At 41.4% G+C, this 18,453-nt stretch overlaps 1 protein-coding gene across 1 annotated transcript in view; it reads right to left on the reverse strand.

The window, feature by feature from the left end:
* Positions 1-852: 852 nt before the first annotated feature.
* Positions 853-18,453, reverse strand: part of CPZ (carboxypeptidase Z) — a 38,985-nt gene continuing 21,384 nt past the window's right edge. The window contains exons 7-11 of the mRNA XM_068403703.1: positions 12,761-12,919; positions 8,634-8,769; positions 6,231-6,370; positions 2,815-2,914; positions 853-1,205 (exon numbers count right to left, since the gene is read on the reverse strand). Coding sequence (XP_068259804.1) covers positions 853-1,205; positions 2,815-2,914; positions 6,231-6,370; positions 8,634-8,769; positions 12,761-12,919 — 888 coding nt within the window. The remainder of the gene's footprint in view (positions 1,206-2,814; positions 2,915-6,230; positions 6,371-8,633; positions 8,770-12,760; positions 12,920-18,453) is intronic.

The raw sequence follows: 18,453 nt of genomic DNA on the forward strand, positions 1-18,453 counted from the left end.
ATAGATTAAAAATCTATTTGCTTAACAGATTAAAAACTGTTCAAATTATATTAACATTTAAATATCACAAAGATTGGATATTCAGACTCCTTGGAACAGAGTTTATTTTTCAAGAATTTTCCTTGATTTGATGGGCCTACTCATGGTGCAAGAGATTTCAAAGGAGGAAGGCTGTACAGGTTTAACACTTTAAATAGGATAACTTCTGAAAATTTACTCGGGAAAATATGTTATTATTGATACTGACCTGCCTATGAGCAGCCTATCCTGCTGAACATGTTACATATTCAGATGCAGATTTATTCCCAAATTCCTAATGATTTTCTTTGCTGTCCGAAATCAATGCTAATATCACGTAATGGATTTTTAAAAAATCATTGTGAGCTGTATTAGAAGAGTTAATGAACTGAACTTAATATGCTAAAAGAATGTAAAAGGAGGAAAGAAAAGGGTTTTTGGAATGTTTCTGAAAGATGTTTTTAGTATACAGTCATTAAGGTGTTAAGACATACAAAAATGCATTAAAGGATCAGGAATATTTTCCTGCAGGTACTTAGAACCTAATAAATAATGAACGTGATGATTAACTACATGGGCAGAAGTACAGAGCATTACCACGAAAAAACTGCAGAAAACCTGGCCTTTGAAAGGGTGTGCACCTTTGTTTTTAATATATAAAAACACTTGAAAATACTCAGTTGTGTGTGAAGAGAAAACAAAAGAAGTAAGCGCGCTTGAATTAACGTTATATTTTCAAATGAAACAGATTTAAATATTGCCAAGAGCAGTGAGGGCATCTGGAGTCGCGTGGAAGGGCAGCAGAGCGAGGTGAGCAGAGCACCGTGATGCCCTTCAGTGCTGCTTGAGCAGCCACAGAGGTTTGTGCAGGTCTAAAGAGCTGAAGTAAGACCACCACCAAGGCTTCTCCCTGCCTGGTGGTGACCCACCTTGAGCCTCGCGCTGCCCATGTTGGCCATGAGGGTCAAAAAGTTCCAGTGGGTCGTATGGGTCGTACATGTCTTCCATTGAGCGGCGGAGGAGCTTGGGCCAAGCCTCAACAGGTCGCAATACAAAGTCGACTCGCCCAGCCCGTTTCATCTTGGCAGGAAGGGTGACCCTCTTTATCACCCGGCTGTACCCCGCTGCTTGGGCACTGATTATGTACGTCCCTGGAGGCAGGAGTCGCCAGTAGTCTCCATCAGCAGCTTAGGAAAAGTAAAGGCACAGTAAAACTGAGCTTAGTTTTTAGTCTTGCATCCTTTATAGTTACACATTCACAAATACCTGCACGCACAGATAGCACAAGCATTTAGGGGGCAGGTTTTGAAAGCATCTCAGGTTTTGAAAAAAATCAGATGCAAACTCTTGAATGACAAAAAGACACTCCACCTGTGAAAATCTGGCCTTTGGGAACTAATGGAGTAAAATTCACATACAAAATATCAGTAACTGCTGTGCCTGTATCACAGGGAAAGGAAGCTTTCCTTCATGCTGCTTTCCCAGGGGTACAAGGAATAACTCTGAAGAAAACAAATTAATTTAAAACTATGTGAAACTTAAGAAAGTGAAAGCAGAATCCAAGCTGCAGTGTATATACACAGCATGTCTAAGGAGCTAAGAAATCCCTGCTTTTATTATATTACATTCAATTACTTTGCAGACATTGTAGCACGTAAGAATACGGAGCAGGAGCTGCAGCTGGTATAAATTGCCATTAGTGTAAAATGGGTGTAAATTTCCTCCAGCTAAAGGTTAGAGCCTGCAGGCCAAACAGGGAGTTTTAAAACAGAGTATTGATTCTTCATTTTATATTTCCTTTATTTTGAATGGTAAGTTTCTTAAGTTAGTTAATGTTGAATTAATGCTATTTTCTCATGGAATTTCTCGGTCTTTTGTAACACTGAAACTAAAAGACATTTTAATCATGTGACATTATTAACCCCACCTAACTCAAGAACAAATACTCCTTTTTCCTTCAAAGTAAACACATTTTTAATTAAATTCTTAATTCTTTAAAGGCCCATTGCCAATGAAAAGCCATTGTCTGGGAAGGAGTTTGAAAGAGACCCTAATTCATGCCAGAGTCTCCCACCAGCCTCAAGAATCTGCATCATCTCCACTATTGTATCCCCTCTAATGTTATTTTTTTTGAAAACTGGAAAGTATCCACTACATTATAAACCATTCTGGCTTTCCAAATTGATTCAACAACTATCATTAGAGCAAAATGTTACCATTCACATCTTCTATTTTGCACTCCTATGGCCTACTCTGTTCTCACTGAAATCAATAATAAAATGAAAGCATTGATTTCAATGAGAGCTTAAAAGCTCAGAACTTTATGACTGTGAAAATTAACAGTTGCATACGCCTCAATACATGTTTACCAGCTGGTGACAGATATACACCTCTTGCTCACAATATTTCATCTATTAGGGCTCCACGCCTCCATATGCTGAGTCTGAGGACAGACAGAGTTGTCTCTGCCCTGAGTAGGGCTATTGCCACATTCCTCCAAACATGAAACATAAAGGTGGATTTCTGAATCTCATTGGAGACACATTGACTTTGATGGACAACTGGCAGCTCCAGGTGGAAGTTTTAATGGCAAGTACTGCATCATCCCAGAGACAAGACAGACTCAACAGCCAGCTTGACATGTCTTGTCTCTTGTTATTCTAGAAACAAACCCACAGCTGAGCCTTCAATTCTCCATTAAGCTGCCATTTCTATGAAACATGACAAGACTTCTGCAAGTTAAGCTCTCAGTGCTTTCACCCTGCCCCAGGAAAAAGCTCATACTAAAAATATTACCTGTGGTGACATCATGCTGGATGCCCCTGACTGAAATTCGAGCATTTTTTATTGGGTTGCCAAACTTATCAGACACAATTCCTTTTATCCCCCGATGAACCTGGCAAAGCAAAGAAAACTTAGATGGGAGTTACTTATTACAGCACCACCTCTTCATCTTCTACAAGGAAACCCCTGTAGAGGGGAAACAACTTTCAAGAGGTTCAATCCATTATAGAGGCTGTCAGGCACTAACACCCTTCAGATCACATTCTCTATTTTAGGAGCTCCAAGGGGGCTGAGGGAAAGGGATAAATGAACAAGAGCTTTTTTGGGCTAGGTATGTGGCTCTGCATTGAGCATCCCTTTTCTGCACGGATCACTGGCACCTCATGATCTGACCACAGTATTTAAAGACTGTTTCTGAATGTCTGCCCTAGACCCAGAACCATAAAGAAATGAAAAATGAGGGCTTTAGAAAACAATCTGATGCTCTATACATAATGAGAAGGCATCATTGATGCTACGAGTGAAGTTAATTCAGCATGAAGCAACGGCCCTTTAATCTATTCAAAGTGCAGCACGAAAAGGTATGTGAAATAAATCAGAATCAAGAAGAATTATTAGCTTTCAGACAGTACCACTTATCAAACAATACACTGCCATCCTGGCAGCAGAATCAATTAATGCGGGTTGTATAAAGAAATGAGGTCTTTAGTATTAGTTGAAATACGTAGTTTTCATTTTCTTTTATCACATCTAAAAGGATCCCAAACTGCTTAGAGATAAAGAACCAAAACTGAAAAACTGTCCTGTGATAGACGTACTGTTACTAATTTAAAGTAGAGAAGAATAAGAATGAAATAAGATGGATACTTCTATATTAGTATTATTTAATGTACAATTCAACACAATATTTGTTAATAATTCTCAAACACACTGATGCACATTAATGACTATATAATATTTAATAAAATTATTAATTTGTTAATAGTCTTATTTCATATCAGTGAATAGGAATAGGTGAGGGAATTCTTTAGCTACTTGGGACTCATCATCGCTCTGCTGCCTACACTTCATTACATGTCAGAATGTCATGACAGCAGTGTGTACAATATCCTTTTTCCCTTCTCTACAAGCACAGAACCCAGCTGCTTGAGCTGATGAGAAACGTGCTTGGTGACAAACTAAAGAGTGGTGTGAATTCTGTCATACCAGGAGGTGCACAAACAGCTCACTATATTTGAAGTTCAATAAAACAAAACAAAACAGAAATAAATCCAAGTATTTAAATATTAAACCCCTTCAGGTTCTTTTTTTGCAACCTTCCAAAATGAAAACATTTTCTATTGGAAACTCTATATGACCTTTTTCAATGAAAAGTAATTCCATTTTGATTGGTCCCCTTGAACTGCTATGATCAGCTTGAGTTGTTCTTTACTTCACTTCCCCCCACTCTTCTTTCTCTTCATCCCATTTTTCCCTCCCAATTATCCTTTGTCACAAAAGAAGAACAGAAGAAAGAACAAAGCATCAAAACAATGGAAAAAGTATATTTTCTTTTCTGTTGGAATATAGAGATGTTTAAAAATAAATATTGAATTATCCAACTTTACCGTAATTCTTAATATGAAGCTGGAAAAAATAAGTCTAGTCTAGTCTATTGACAGCAGTTTTTTATTTCAGGTGAGGCTGTGTTGTCACTGCTCTTGTTAAACGGCTGTTCCATACTGAGTGGAGCTATTCACTGGAGGATTTAGAAACAACTCAGTATAAGGACTTGAAAACTGTCGCTTAAGAACTATTATGATGAAGCACTGCAATTTGCTTTTCAGCATGGACTTGAGGATTTATCATATGGATAGTGGGTAAATCTGGTCAGAAGACTCGTCTCAGACCCAAATTTAATTTACAGTGTAGACATACTCAAAGTAGTATGACCTCATCCAACTTCAATAATAATTTTGCAATTACATCATGATGGGATAAAAATGACAAAATTGAAATTTCTTTAACAATGATGATTTGTTTTGCTTTAGTAAATATACTATCTTTGGTTTTGCCTCAAGTCTGTGCCACGTAAGTTTGGGAGAGTGTTTTGATACTACTTCTGATGGGGAGAAGAGATAGGCGTTTATGAAAATTAATTCTACTTGTGCGTGCTAAGCCAAGTAGATTTGTACACACACCAAACAGCCTGGTATATATCAGAATAAGAAAAGGTTGAATTGGTTACGGCAGACTTAATCCTTATCGGGAGTAATTCAGTCATCCTTATCTACAAAGTTGTTTTGCTTACTGTCCTGCATTTACTCAAAAAGCTTTTCCGCCACAGACTTCTACAGTATGTCACACTATAAAAATCTTTACATCTTGAAGACTTCAGCTGCAATATATATGGATTTAACCCAGCTCCATTTGGATTCACTAAAACTCATTTTCATCAGACAGCTGTAAAATGAAATGAGTTTGGTGGTCTGTACTGTAGACTTTATTGAATGATAATACTTACCACAAGTAGCAAGAGGTTGCTTAGAAAGGCCATAAAAACACTCCTAACAATTTTAAATTACTGCGTACTCTATCAAAATAAGGCATGTCAGAAAGATAATTTACTAATGGCTGAGAGAAAGATGAGCAGCTTCTGTTTCTATGTTCACTTACTTATTGTCAGTGAGGTATTTGTTTTTTCTGAGCTTAGACTTATTATTAAAAATGGCTTTTAAATGGCATGTTTTAATGCTTAGAGACATACAGTTGTTCCTTTAGAAGATCAGGCTTCAGATCTTTTTGAACTATTTTCATCAAGAAATCAAGCTGAAAAATGTGGAAACGGCATTTCTAGCAAGATTCTTAGAACCTCTCCATTTCAACTGAATCTAAATCTCCTGCTGCTGTGTAGTAGGGTTTGGGCCACAAATATGGAATATGGAAAGGAAGAAGTTCCAAGAAGCTCTCTGGAAAGTAGATCTTGTTGGTTTATTCTTCAAGAGAAAGGTTGATTCATATTTTTCTGAATATGTGGGTTTTCTCTAGCATTAGATTTTGGACAGTTGATTTATAAGTTGATTTTGGGGACATGGTTTAGTGGTGGACTTGGTAGTATTAGGTTAACTGTTGGACTCGATGATCTTAAAGGTCCTTTCCAACTAAAACCTTTTTATAATGTTGAACAAAGTATTTCCAGACAATTCCCTTTTTCACTGTTTTCAAGGCCTTTACAGTCCTCAGTCTCCATCATTCCCACAAGATAGGCAAAATATTATCTGTGTGTCCTGCTAGATAAACTGAGGGAGTGGGGTCCCGAGTGGAGTGTGATGATTGAGTTGGTGCTGTCTCGTTGATAACTAACCAGGGAAACAGTAAAGAAGCAAATATTGACAAAGAATGAAGAAGAAAAACCATAAGCACAAGGGTCTGTAAAAGCAGAGCTGTACCATTTCCATGTAATTCAGAAGGGCATCTCTGTTTTCGTGCCAGATAGTAAACAGTTCTTCCTCCAAAGGAAACTTTTCACATCCTACCTCCACAGTAACTTCAAAGCAATTTGTGTGAAGGTAATTAAAATCTGCCATACCTACAGGTTTAAAAAGAAAAAGGAGAGATCATGAACAAGCCATTTAACCCTTAATTGGAGCTTTGCTGTTGCAGTCAGCTGAATGCAATCCCTGTGGGTGTGGATATACATATTGTAAAGAGTGTGCACAGCCAATATATAAAAAGTATTCAACAAATTCAGAATTCTACAACTCATCTCAACTACAAATTAACTAATCACAATGACACTTCTTTCAGGCAAAAAAGTGTCCAGTTCTGGGCCCCGCACTTCAAGAAAGACATTGAGGTGCTGGAGCAAGTCCAGAGGAGAGCAACAAAGCTGGTGAAGGGTCTAGAGGGTATGTCCTACGAGGAACGGCTGAGGGGAATGGGATTGTTTAGCCTGCAGAAAAGGAGGCTGAGGGGAGACCTTATCGCTCTCTACAACTACCTGAAAGGAAGTTGTAGCAAGTGGGGGGTCGGCCTCTTTTCCCAGGCAACTAGCAGCAGGACTAGAGGACATAGCCTCAAGCTGCACCAGGGGAGGTTCAAGTTAGACATTAGGAAAAATTTCTTCACAGAAAGGGTTATGAGGCATTGGAATGGGCTACCCAGGGAGGTGGTGGAGTCACCATCTCTGGAGGTGTTTAAGAAAAGACTGGATGTGGCACTTAGTGCCATGGTCTAGTTGACACAGTGGTGTTAGGTGAAAGGTTGGACTCGATGATCCCAGAGGTCTCTTCCAACCTAGTTGATTCTGTGATTCTGTGAAAAAATCATAGTTTTAAATTCTTATTCACCTGACTGTCCTGGTTTGGCCCAAACCAGGCCAATTAGTCTTAGAGAAACCAAGGTCACTGCTAAATTCCTCACTGCTTATGAGTGAAGAGCCGAAGGGGGTCACACCTGCAGGGAGGAGCAGATGGGGCAGGTGGCCCAGAATTGACCAATGAGATATTCCATCCCATACACGTCATTCTCACTTTCCTATTTATCACTAACCCACTGCCTCCTGGAGGTGGGGCCCAGGAGGGAGAGGCCCTCCTGTCTCCCACTGATTGGTACCAGCTTTGCCAATTTTCCAGTTAAAAGCCTGCAGGTGTGATGGCAGGGAGAGCTATTGCATTTTGCCCTCTGCCCGTGCTGGGGGGAGCTATTGCATTTTCCCCTCTGCCTGTGCTGGGGGGAGGTACTGCATTTTCCCCTCTGCCTGTGCTGGGGGAGCAACTCTGCCTGAGGAGGATTTCCAAGCTCTCAGTCTTGGCTTTGTATATATTTGTATATATTTGATTATTTCTATTATTATTGTTATTATACTCTTTTTCATTATTATAGTTTATTAAAACTGTTTTAACTTTTCAACCCATAAGTCTCTCTCCCTTTTCCCTTTCCCTTTCCCTTGGCGGGGGGCGAGGGTTAACAGAGAGCATCTGCCACCTGGTTAATAGCCAGCCCAGCTTTAAACCGTGACACCTGACCAAGAAGTAGCGATGGAGAGATAAGGATTAGTTAATCATGGTAATTGGATAATTGTCTGTATCGGAGGTGATTGCCAAGGGTCACCAGCAAAGATATGACCTTTCGCCACTAGTATGTTCAAAACTGTTTCTGTACAAAAGACATTGGATATAATTTTCAGAAGAATGTAAGCCAAAGATATTTAAACCTAATTCTCACTCATGCCCCAAAGCTCTCTAAATGCCTAGTTTCAACATAATTATTTGGAGATCCAGCTGAGTCCTATTTTAAAACACAACTGAAACACTGCATAAAATTTTATGAACACTGATATTTCATCTTTGCCAGTATTTCAGAAATCCTGAATAAAACTAAATGCTATTATTGGGGAAATCAAATTAGCAACCTAAGCACAAATAAACGAGATGTTTGTCTCTGTTGTAGTTTTTCCTGAAAAAAAAGAGTTTATTTAAACTGTACTTGCACAGTCTGCAGGATGTATTCAAATTCATGCTGGTAAGGAATGAGAACATAGCATTAAGCATTTATTTCTACATTTCAGATTTTAAAACTAGAGCGATATTATATGCAATAACAAATTTGACCCTTCTATAACCTGTTATATTTTCTCAGGTCATATCAGGGCTGAATACACCCCATGGTATCTGAACTTAAATGTTACCAAGATACATTTTGCTACTTAAATCTCTCACAAGTTACTTTTTGCAGGGGTCTGACCTAAAGCAAACTGAAATGGATAAATTATTTCTTTCAAAACCTTGTGTCTCTCATAAAGGTCATATAGAGGTTTTACCTCACTTGCTATGATGGTAAAGTGGTTTTACCTCCAGTGAAGCTGTACCACTCAGCACCATTTATAATACCTCCACGTTTTACAAAATTTCCACCACAACGAAGTTCGGATCGGTCTGAGATGACTGGATGTGCATCTGCGTAGGCTTTAGCCAGCATTTTAAACATCTGTAACAAAAGGGTTTGAAATACATTCACTTTTACAAACTGTAAACACTGTCGTTGCTTCTAGTAACTCTTGCTGTTGCGAGCCCAAACAATGAGCCACCCCGTGTCCTCGAGGCTGATGGAGGGGGTGAGCCTCTGAGCAAGGATATTCTGCCAGGAAGTTTTCACTTTTCTTCTCCAAGGTCCTTCTCTGCAATCCAATACACTTAGCCAGAGATAACATTAAATACCAGTGGATTTTGTGATACTTGGCTTCAAAATATCACCTGGGGCAGAAGTAGAGGTCTTGTTTGGTTGTACTTCAAGTCCCAAGTTTTAAAGCTGAAATTAGCTCTTTCTGTTATGTTTCAGCTCTTGTTATTTTTATCCTTTCAAAAATACCTACACCAGCCTCATCCCAACCAGATCTTTGCATTGGCCACTGCTGTTTAAAATAGACTGTGTCAACTTGCTTTGCACTTATCACTCATACAGGACAACCTGCCAGTTTGATCTCAATGACAGTTGCTTCTTCGTGGGGTAGAAACCATTCCTAAAAAGTGAAGGATAGGATGTGGTGATGGAGGATGTCACCACTGATTTCCTTAGAGTGTTGATACTGATGAAGAGGAGAGGAGTCAGCACCCAGAAAGGAAAAGTGATAGGTACATGTAGTGAAGACAGAAGAAACAGCAGTGATCTGCAGAAACCGTTTCTTTGAATCAGGTTCCTGCCGTTTTTCTCCAATGTTTATTCAAATTTGTACAGAAAATCCCCCTCTCCTTTTTGTTTATTTGAACCTCACCTACAAAAGCTATAATTTCAGATTTCAACATTGAAATGACAGCAATTATCAGATGCTACTGGATCCTACTACTCTGTATCATGAGTTTAATTGCATATTGCTTAAGACAACATGTGCAAGAAGTTAAGTGGCTAAAATTCTGTTTTTAGAAGTGATCCTAAAACTTTATCCTTGATGTTGTCATCAAGAATAAAGACCACAATGACCTAGCACACAATTTTGATGTAATATTTACAAATGTTTCTAATAATCACAAAGCTGAGCCAATTATGGGATCAGGCAGGTGATCAAGGAAAGGTGGAAAGAAAGTGATATGTAAGCGTAAAGATAATTTACCAAAATACTTCTGATGACCAGACACTAAAAATCCTGACTTAATACAAAATGCTTTTGCATCTCCCTTGAGTTTCTATGTTGTCTAAGTATTGTTCAGCCCAGACAATTACGTTTCCTTCAAATTTCTGCTGGAAAGAGATGGATGTTGATTAAATATTTTAAGAAGATCTTTTACTGCCAATAGTTTGGAGCCAGGCCTGATATCTTTAATTTCTACAGGAATTTGGGTTCCAGTTCTGAACCTTCTGTCGAAGATATTTGCTAAAAGTTTAGAAGGTGCCTATGTGACTTAGGAGTGTGTTCCTCACCTTTCCCAAAGACATCTGCAGATGTTTTATTTTCAGTGACCAAGTCTTCTCTTGTTTCACACAAGAAGCATAAGTCTTTTGCCTGGCCACTGGTGCAAGTGAACGAAATGGGTGGTAGTGAGAAGAGAAAGTGAGAAATCCAAAATCAAGTGAACTTGATACAAAAAAAAAGTTTAACCTTTTTAAAAAAAAAAGTTAAAATGTTCTCAGATAGCAATACATTTATTACCACTTAGCAGCTAAGGTATGACTACTCATGGACCTCAAAAAAACTTAGACATTTAGGTGTAATACAGTGGAACAAAAAGGGGAAAAACACAGAGGAATCCTTGTGTCTTTGGAAGCGTGATGCTTCATTTTGTAAAATAGGATCAGTGCTCTTATCTTGGCCAGCGCTTTTACCCCACTGACTGTGACAGGTTGGGTTTTTCAGGGGGAGGGAAGGGACTGTTTCCATTCACCAAAGGGAGAGAACTTGACTTGGTGTGCACCTTTCTGCTCCCATGAACACTGGCATCAATGCAGCTTCTTGTGTAACACAAACCAGCACGAGACTGATAAAAACATGCATCTCCACAAAAGCCAAAAAAAGGGAAAGTTCTGGGTTACGTGGGCTGAACCAGATGCGAGAATGTGAGTGAATGGACATGGTCCAGCTTTGAGAGTCTTTGGTCCCAGCAGGTACCAGCCCAGGCTGTGATGCAGCCTAAAGAGGCTTGACATCCACAGTGTCTTGGATCCGTGTGATACCACACAGACACCATGAGGGACATGGGGAGGTGGCAGCACCCAGATGCATTTTCAAACTGGGCAACCTGGTTTCAATGTACTTTGCAGAATTTGACTTTTTAATTTCTGGTCATTATCTGCACTGCAGCATTTCACCCTGGGCTGCAGCCAAGGGTGCAAACTTGTCTCGTTTCCCCTTGCACGGTGAATTTGACAGGTTAGTGGTCAGAACTAGGGTTATGGCTAATGTATGGCAGCTAAAACAAGCTGCTATCTTTCAGGATGCAAGTTCTCCTGCAGCAGCAGCTGCAGATGACATTACTTAAATGCAGGTCACTTCACGGGTACGGGTTTTATAACTTTCTGGGCAAAATTTAAAGTGATACTGGTAGTGTTGTTAAGGTTCCTGTACTGACTCATTTGAAAAATTACTTTTAATTGAGGACATCCCCAGTCCTTCCCTGTACGTTTTAAACCTCCAAGTTTGTAGCTACCTTCCCAGGCTTTGCCACCACTGACTATGCAGCAGCCACCGGTGTGAGATCCTGTGTCTCACACTGTTGCAAACCAGGGATGCCATTAGGGCTTGCCCAGCTCTGCACTGCATTGAGATGGAGTGCCTTGTCCATGTAACTGCACTGTTTCACTCAAAACTCACATGCTGTCCCTGACTGGACATGATGGAGGGACTGCTGTCCTTCCATCCCAGAGGTGAACTGCCTGATAAGGCACACATGGTCACATTCCTCCACCATCTACACGTAAATCAGGATACCCCTAGCCCAGGCGATGGGATATAAGTGCACAGGTTTATGATTTCCCCCAGTCCTCACCAAGAGCTTCTGTAGCTTTCATTTCCACACACCAGACATTTCTTACATGGGCTTTTTACTGTCCAGTGTCTGGTCTATTTTACTGCTAAATCATTGTCACACATGCACAGTCAGTAGGTATTGTACAGCTCAGAAAAAAAGGATTGATATAGAAAATGTTTAATAGTCACAAATATTTAAATGTTTAAGAGGTGCTGGTGAGAACTGTCACTTTAGAAGTCAGCCCAGAGATATGCTCAAAGATAACAGATGCTTCAAGTCAAAGATCAGCTTCTGACTATTTTCAGCTGCTGTTTGTTACATAATGAACCACTTTTTCTTATAGACCAGGGACACTTTTAACATACGCCAGAAGGCTGAAGAACTAGCTGTTCTGCTAGTGGGCATGTCGGTAATGAATACTAGATTGAGGAAACCAAAGAGAAACAGGAAAGATGGCAAAAAATTTCACAGAAGATTTACAGTGAGTTCCAAATGGGAACTTTCCAGGGACAGAGAGGGAAAAACCATTCCTGTCTTCTGACCTGGAATAAATGTTACAAGGCTGCCCCCATATGGCAGCCAGCCTTTTTTTTTTCCTTCCTACAGATTTCAACAGAAAATAGTGCTGGTCAGGCTTGTTCCTTTTCTTCTGGAAATCAGTGGAAATATCATAGCCTTCATCCTTTAAATAGTAAGAGCCTGGCGTTTCCTAGTCTGTGCCTTGTCAAATCAGGTTTGGTCTCACAAAACATGGGGAAATCTTTACAGATCAAACTGATATTGTGTAAATGTTGTTATATTTTAAAACACATTAACTGAGTGTATAAATCATAATATATATATGTATATATACATGCATTACATATATATACATGCGATTTAATATGCACATGTATACATATACACACATATATACAATCTAAATAAATCAAAGTTTGTTACTTGCTAAAAGAAAAAGTTTCCATAGTTCCACACATGGAAACCATACTGATATGCTCACCCTGCAAAACCAATATTACCTTCTCATCAGGTGTGGGGGAGAACATTTTTTCTTCCATAGGATGTCTTGAATAGTCATAAGGATAGGTCACAACCAGCTCACCCCCATGGAGGCTGGCAGAGAGCACGAATGGGATAGACCTCAGCCACTTCATGACTGCCTTCGTCTCAGGGGCCACCTGAAATCCAGGAGAAAAAAAAAATCTGTGAGTAGTCATGCAGCTCCAAAGGGATTTGGTCCTGGGCAGGATGAAGCCCAGCAGAGAAGGGAGTGTGTCAGACAGGAGAACCATGAGGGTCGCGGGCTCTTCCACCCCAAAGGTTAGTGGGGGAAGAGTGTCGGTTTGCTCCAGGGACGAGACACACTGTTCACTGTGGAAAAACTGATAAAAAAAGAAAGAGAAAAATCTGACAGAAGAATAACTTTTTATTACAGTGACATTTTCAACAGTTCAAAGTGATGATGGCAGCAATTTAGGCTTGAAAAATTGTGGTGCTGTACCACTACTTGCAAACCAAACTCCTTATCTAATCTAATTTCTGAATCAGCAGGACTGACTTTGTATGGACAAACTGGAATACGGAGATCAATTTGTAATTCTCAGCACTTGTTGGAAATACGTTGTTTCATTTGCTATCCTTTGGTGCAGGTTCATCTGTAAATAATGAAAATTAATGCATATAAAGCACAGCAATGACTGCAGTTTGCCTGCAGAGAACTGCTGAAGAGAAGTCACAAAATTTGTCTTTCTGACAGCCCATGCTCAGTAACTGCCGCCAAGGGAGTGGGCACTGGCCTCCCAGAGATGCTCAGGCTCCCCTCATGCCCCCACCATGCAGGAGGCTCCTTCAGCCCCTCTTCCCCAGGAGTAATTTCACGGACCTGAGCCGGTGTCAGCTAATTCTTAGGGGTAACAGTGTCATCTGGTGGCCGGTCCCTGCAAGCCCAGACACACGCCGGGGACATTGGAGGAGGTGAGGCTCCTTTCCTGGCAGCTTGTGAAGTTACCGGGGAAAAGTGGGTGAAGGCAGAGGCTAAACCGGACTGTGCTTTGCACAAGTGCAGATATGCAGGTTTAAAAAAAAAAATGAGCAGATCTGTTATGACAGACTTAGTCCAGAATCTATATAGGGCTGCTAACATTGCATATCACTCTTTGCTTTGGTTCCCTCAGCCACTAGAAAAATCATCCAGCCAGGATCCCAGAGTGGCTCATAACTAGTAATAGTGAATCAAGTCAGCAATACGCAGGAAAAAACACAAACCTACCAAACAAACAACAAACCAACAAAAAAAACCCCTAAAGATCTATACATTAGGGTTGCAATTATAGTAATTCCTGTTTTCTTTGGACCAGTCCCTATTCTGCTGTTGGTAAATCACAGCTTTGGGGATGCAGTGGGTAGCACAAACCAAGGTGTGGAGCAGAGAAAAACACTGTGAAGCAAAGGTGCACCATGGATGTATTACAGCTCCTAGCAATGAGGTAGAAAGCAAAGGGTGTCAGGAAAAAAGCCAGGTCTAAATACAGTTTTTGGAATGATTTAAGAAGATATGACCCTGCCCATTCCTGACCTAGGCAGGAGGATATCTCCCTTCAGATGCCATAGTTATTGAGTCTGAGCTTTCAGGTTTCCTTAAAATGTCATTCTGTAGTTGTTGAGCTGAACTAGTGCCTCTGGGTACTGCAGCTGTTCTGTTTGAAAAGGTTGGACCTTGTATTTGGGAAGAAATAGGAACCTGAGGGTTCCCATGGCTGTAAGGTGAATCATTAAAGCAGTAGTTTGTGGTTAGCATATGGACACAAGTCAGATTGTGCCACTTGTCCTCAGGAGAAACAGGCCAGGTCCATTCTATCTATCAACCTAGTGGTAGCGTCTGAATCTCTATGTTGCAATCTTTTCAACCTTGATATTATAAAGAGGAAACTTAAATATAAGATGAGATGTAACAGGTAAAGTCTGACCAACTCAGGAACACACAGAATGCACTTTGCACACCAGAAACCCAACCAAAGATTTTTGTATAATTGGGAAGATTACACACAGAGTTTCCAGGAAGGGCATGACCTGGAAAACATATTTTAAAAGGCAGATAAAGGGCATTCGGAAAGGAAAGGACAAATGCTCTGCACTTTTTGCAGTCTCACACATCCATTCACACAGCACTGAGGTGGGAGAAGAAAACAGCCCACCAGGGATGGTCTGATAATGATCTTTATCCCGAGGGAATGTGGGACTGAACCAGCCACTCTCAGCTGAACCCTGAAAGCGCTTTGTTCATCCTTTAAGTCCATCTCTTCTGAAGAACAGAAGACCCCAAGTGGCTTGTAAGAGGCTGCGAGCAGCACTGTCTGCCCCATGGATCTCTGCTTGGGGGTTCACGGGGTGGCTGAGGAGCTGGCGCCAAGCCTGCATCCTCCAAGCCCTGCCGCACCAGTGCTCCCCAGGAGGATGCTGCCCCAAAATCTCAGCAGCTCCCTACCCTGCCTGCAGCTGCCCCAGCTCCCACCGTCTGGCCAGAGAGGACATGCCTGGCACCAGAACCAGCCCTGCTTTCAAACAGCAGTCTTGGGCCTCAATAAGAAGATATTTAAGTTGCTTCTGCAATTCAGTGGACAAGGGTGAAGGCAAGGCACAGCTTTACTTAGAGAGCTCCTAAATTCAGTCGCTCCCCCTGATTAGCCAACTTGCTCACTAGATACCTGCATAAGCCACTAGACACTGCTGTGTCACAGAGCCAAAGTCTTATTGAAGTGAAGGTTGTGGAAAATCGGGAGTTTCAGTGTCACTATTTTTATCCTAATAGCACTTCAGTGACATCACGTACAGTGATTAAGGCTTTGAAATGTGCACATCCTGGTTCAGCTCCGCCGGATGATATCAGATGCTATCTGTGTCACTCTGGCCTTTGACTATTCATAGACTCTTCCTTTAATGTGAGTTTTCTGGGTTTTGATTTTTTTTTCACCAGGGCTCTTGCTTTTTAGTCAGAGGAAATCAATCTCACAAGAACAATTTGGGACACAATTAGAAAACAGCTAAATTATTTCTGCGTAAGTACAGGGAATGGTCACTACCCTTTTTAAACCTGAATCTCATTTCTGTCGATTATACTGCAATTAGTCACTGTCTCCATGGCTTTCAAAGGTTTCTTTTTTCCCTTTTAGAAGGAACTAGACTAATTTTCCTCAAGACTATGCCAGCCTCCACTGGCACAGACTTCCAAATTCTGTTTGAATCAAGCCAATTTAACTGACTTCATTTCAGGTGAAGCCTGAAGTCTCTCAGTCTGAGCCCTCAGACCACTTATTATAATAATTCCTAATAGTGGGGAGGCAAATGCACTGTACTGCAAGGGTTATGGGGAGGCAGGAGCTCTCCTGAGTTTATGGGATTGACTGGGAACTCGCTTTCCGTTTTCTGATCTTTATACTATGCCCTGCAATACTCAGATAATTACTTTAATAAGGCAGGTAATAAACACTATTAAGTAAATGAAAGCTGAAAGGTTGGTGTTGAAACATCCAATCTAACACTTTTGCATGCACAAAGCTGACTACTGTAAGAGCCACAGGTTCATCTGCCTGACAAAATTGAAGCTCATTATGAGAGAGCTGATTTGGCTGTCCCGTGATACCACCGGCAGAAGAGAGGGACTCGAGGCTGTGAGAATGTTTACTGCCAGGTTCCTGAACCATGTGAAACTGCAGTCGTCAAGGAGATTTCATGGTGCCATCCAGGTCACAGGCAAATTGGTTCCCTCATTTGTTCTGCAAAACACATAGATTTGGAGATGCTTTGGGTGTTGTTTAGGTCAGGACCCACTTCAGGGTCAGGAGGCCATCTAGAGGTTCCCTGAGGTTTAGTGCCGTGAGGAATGAACCTTTGGACCATCATTTTATTTCAATTTCTTCTTCAAAACCAAGAACAGGTTTGCAGAAGAAGGGATGTATTTATACCCCAGGGTCTGCACCTACTGAGGCAGAGCTCAGACAGAGGGTGGTTGTGTGCCAAGGATGCCAACGTTTCCAGGTCCCTTGCCTGTGGTGACAGACACCCCAGTATGACTGGCATGCGCTATCTGGGGCAGGGCTGGCCACGGCAGTTGGGTAACTGTGGGAGAAACATTAGGCTGTCTCCATCCAACCCTCTATAAGCTGCTATGATGTTGCACAGCATCTAAGAAAGCTAAATACATGGTTGTAAAAATGCCTTCTGCAAGTGGCTGCCTACAACTGACCATCCCAAAGACCATCAGAAGGACCAGGGCAGAAGCAGGACTTGGATGAGGCAGCAGGGAGGTTAGAGCCAGAAAATCCAGAGAGTTATGGGGACTCTGGATTGCACAGCGTGGGACAAGCTCACAGCTTGTACTGGCTACTGGCATGAAAAGGGGCCAAAGCCATATTTGTCTTTCCTCAGTGGTGCTTGGGCGTTCAACCCTGCACCTCTGGATGCAGAGAGAGAGCGGACATACAGCTGGAGGGAGATCTCCATCCCTTTTTTCATACCTCGAAGTCTGCTGCACAGCCTCTATGTCCAGTCTGAAAGGGCAAAAGCCGCTTCCCTGGATACCTCAATGGAAAACCAATGCCACACGTTGGTTTTAGGCATGCCACGCACTCCTGTGGCCTGTCTGTACGTAGCTCAGGGGACAATACAGCCCATGAAAGAGCTCCCAGGAGGCTGGCACCCTCACTAATGATTCTGCAAAGGTCCATTCAAAGAAAGGACTCTGTCTGGTAAGTGAGATGTCACAGACACAATTTCACTCATCAGCCATATCTTTACGGGCTGGCTGGTGGCTGTGCTTGGTGGCTGAGCTACACAAACTCGGCAAGAACTAAAGTCAGTCATTGTGAGCTCATGTTCTGAAGATGGGGAACAAATCCTTGTAAGCATATGCCCCAGGAAAGTACATACATTGCTGTGGGTCAAAAAGCCTGGCAGATAACAGACTTGCAATTGCATGGAATGGCCAACCTTGACAAGGTTGAGAGCAAGACAACTCCTGCTCTCAAATCAGGAACCCAGGGAGAAGCTGTGACCAAGAGAGATGGGCTCTGTAAGAGGGTCTGAAATAGCACAATGACTCCCAGTAAGCTAGGAACTTATATATATGTTTATAGTGACTGTTGTTTTATTATATATTTTTGATTCATCATGTTCTTCTGAGTCAACATTATATTACAAAAGCTGGCAGGTTCCTGACTAATTGAATAATCTTGGATTGCCCTGTGGGAACAGGATGACAGATACTGAACTAAAGTGAGCTGTGTTCAAAAATTGCTGTGAAATACAGATATCGCCAGCCAAAGTCCTGGCTTTAAAGGATGAAGAAGAGGGTTTCATAAAAAGAGAACAGGGATGGCTCCAAACCTCAGTCCTACGTGGGAAAGCAAACCCTCTGGGAGACCAGGTAAAACTCCATAGTGCAGCCAGCCCAGAGCTCACACCTGCAGTGCTCAGGTCCCCTCTGCAAACAACATGGTTTCACGCCAGGTATCTGTAAGGCTGGGCCTAACCCCGCTCCCAAGATTCTTCATATTCATTCATACACCATTCATTTGTTGAAGAAAACTTTCAGTTTGAAAGCTGCACATGGTTCCCAGATGTACAGCCATGAAAACTACTATGCACAAATGGAGTGAACCTAAACTATTCTCTCTCTAGACTTTTCTCCTAAAACTCCTTCTTTTTCATGTTTTCA

The sequence above is a fragment of the Nyctibius grandis genome, chromosome 6 (assembly GCF_013368605.1).
Source record: "Nyctibius grandis isolate bNycGra1 chromosome 6, bNycGra1.pri, whole genome shotgun sequence".
In the NCBI taxonomy this organism is placed as follows: Eukaryota; Metazoa; Chordata; class Aves; order Nyctibiiformes; family Nyctibiidae; genus Nyctibius; species Nyctibius grandis.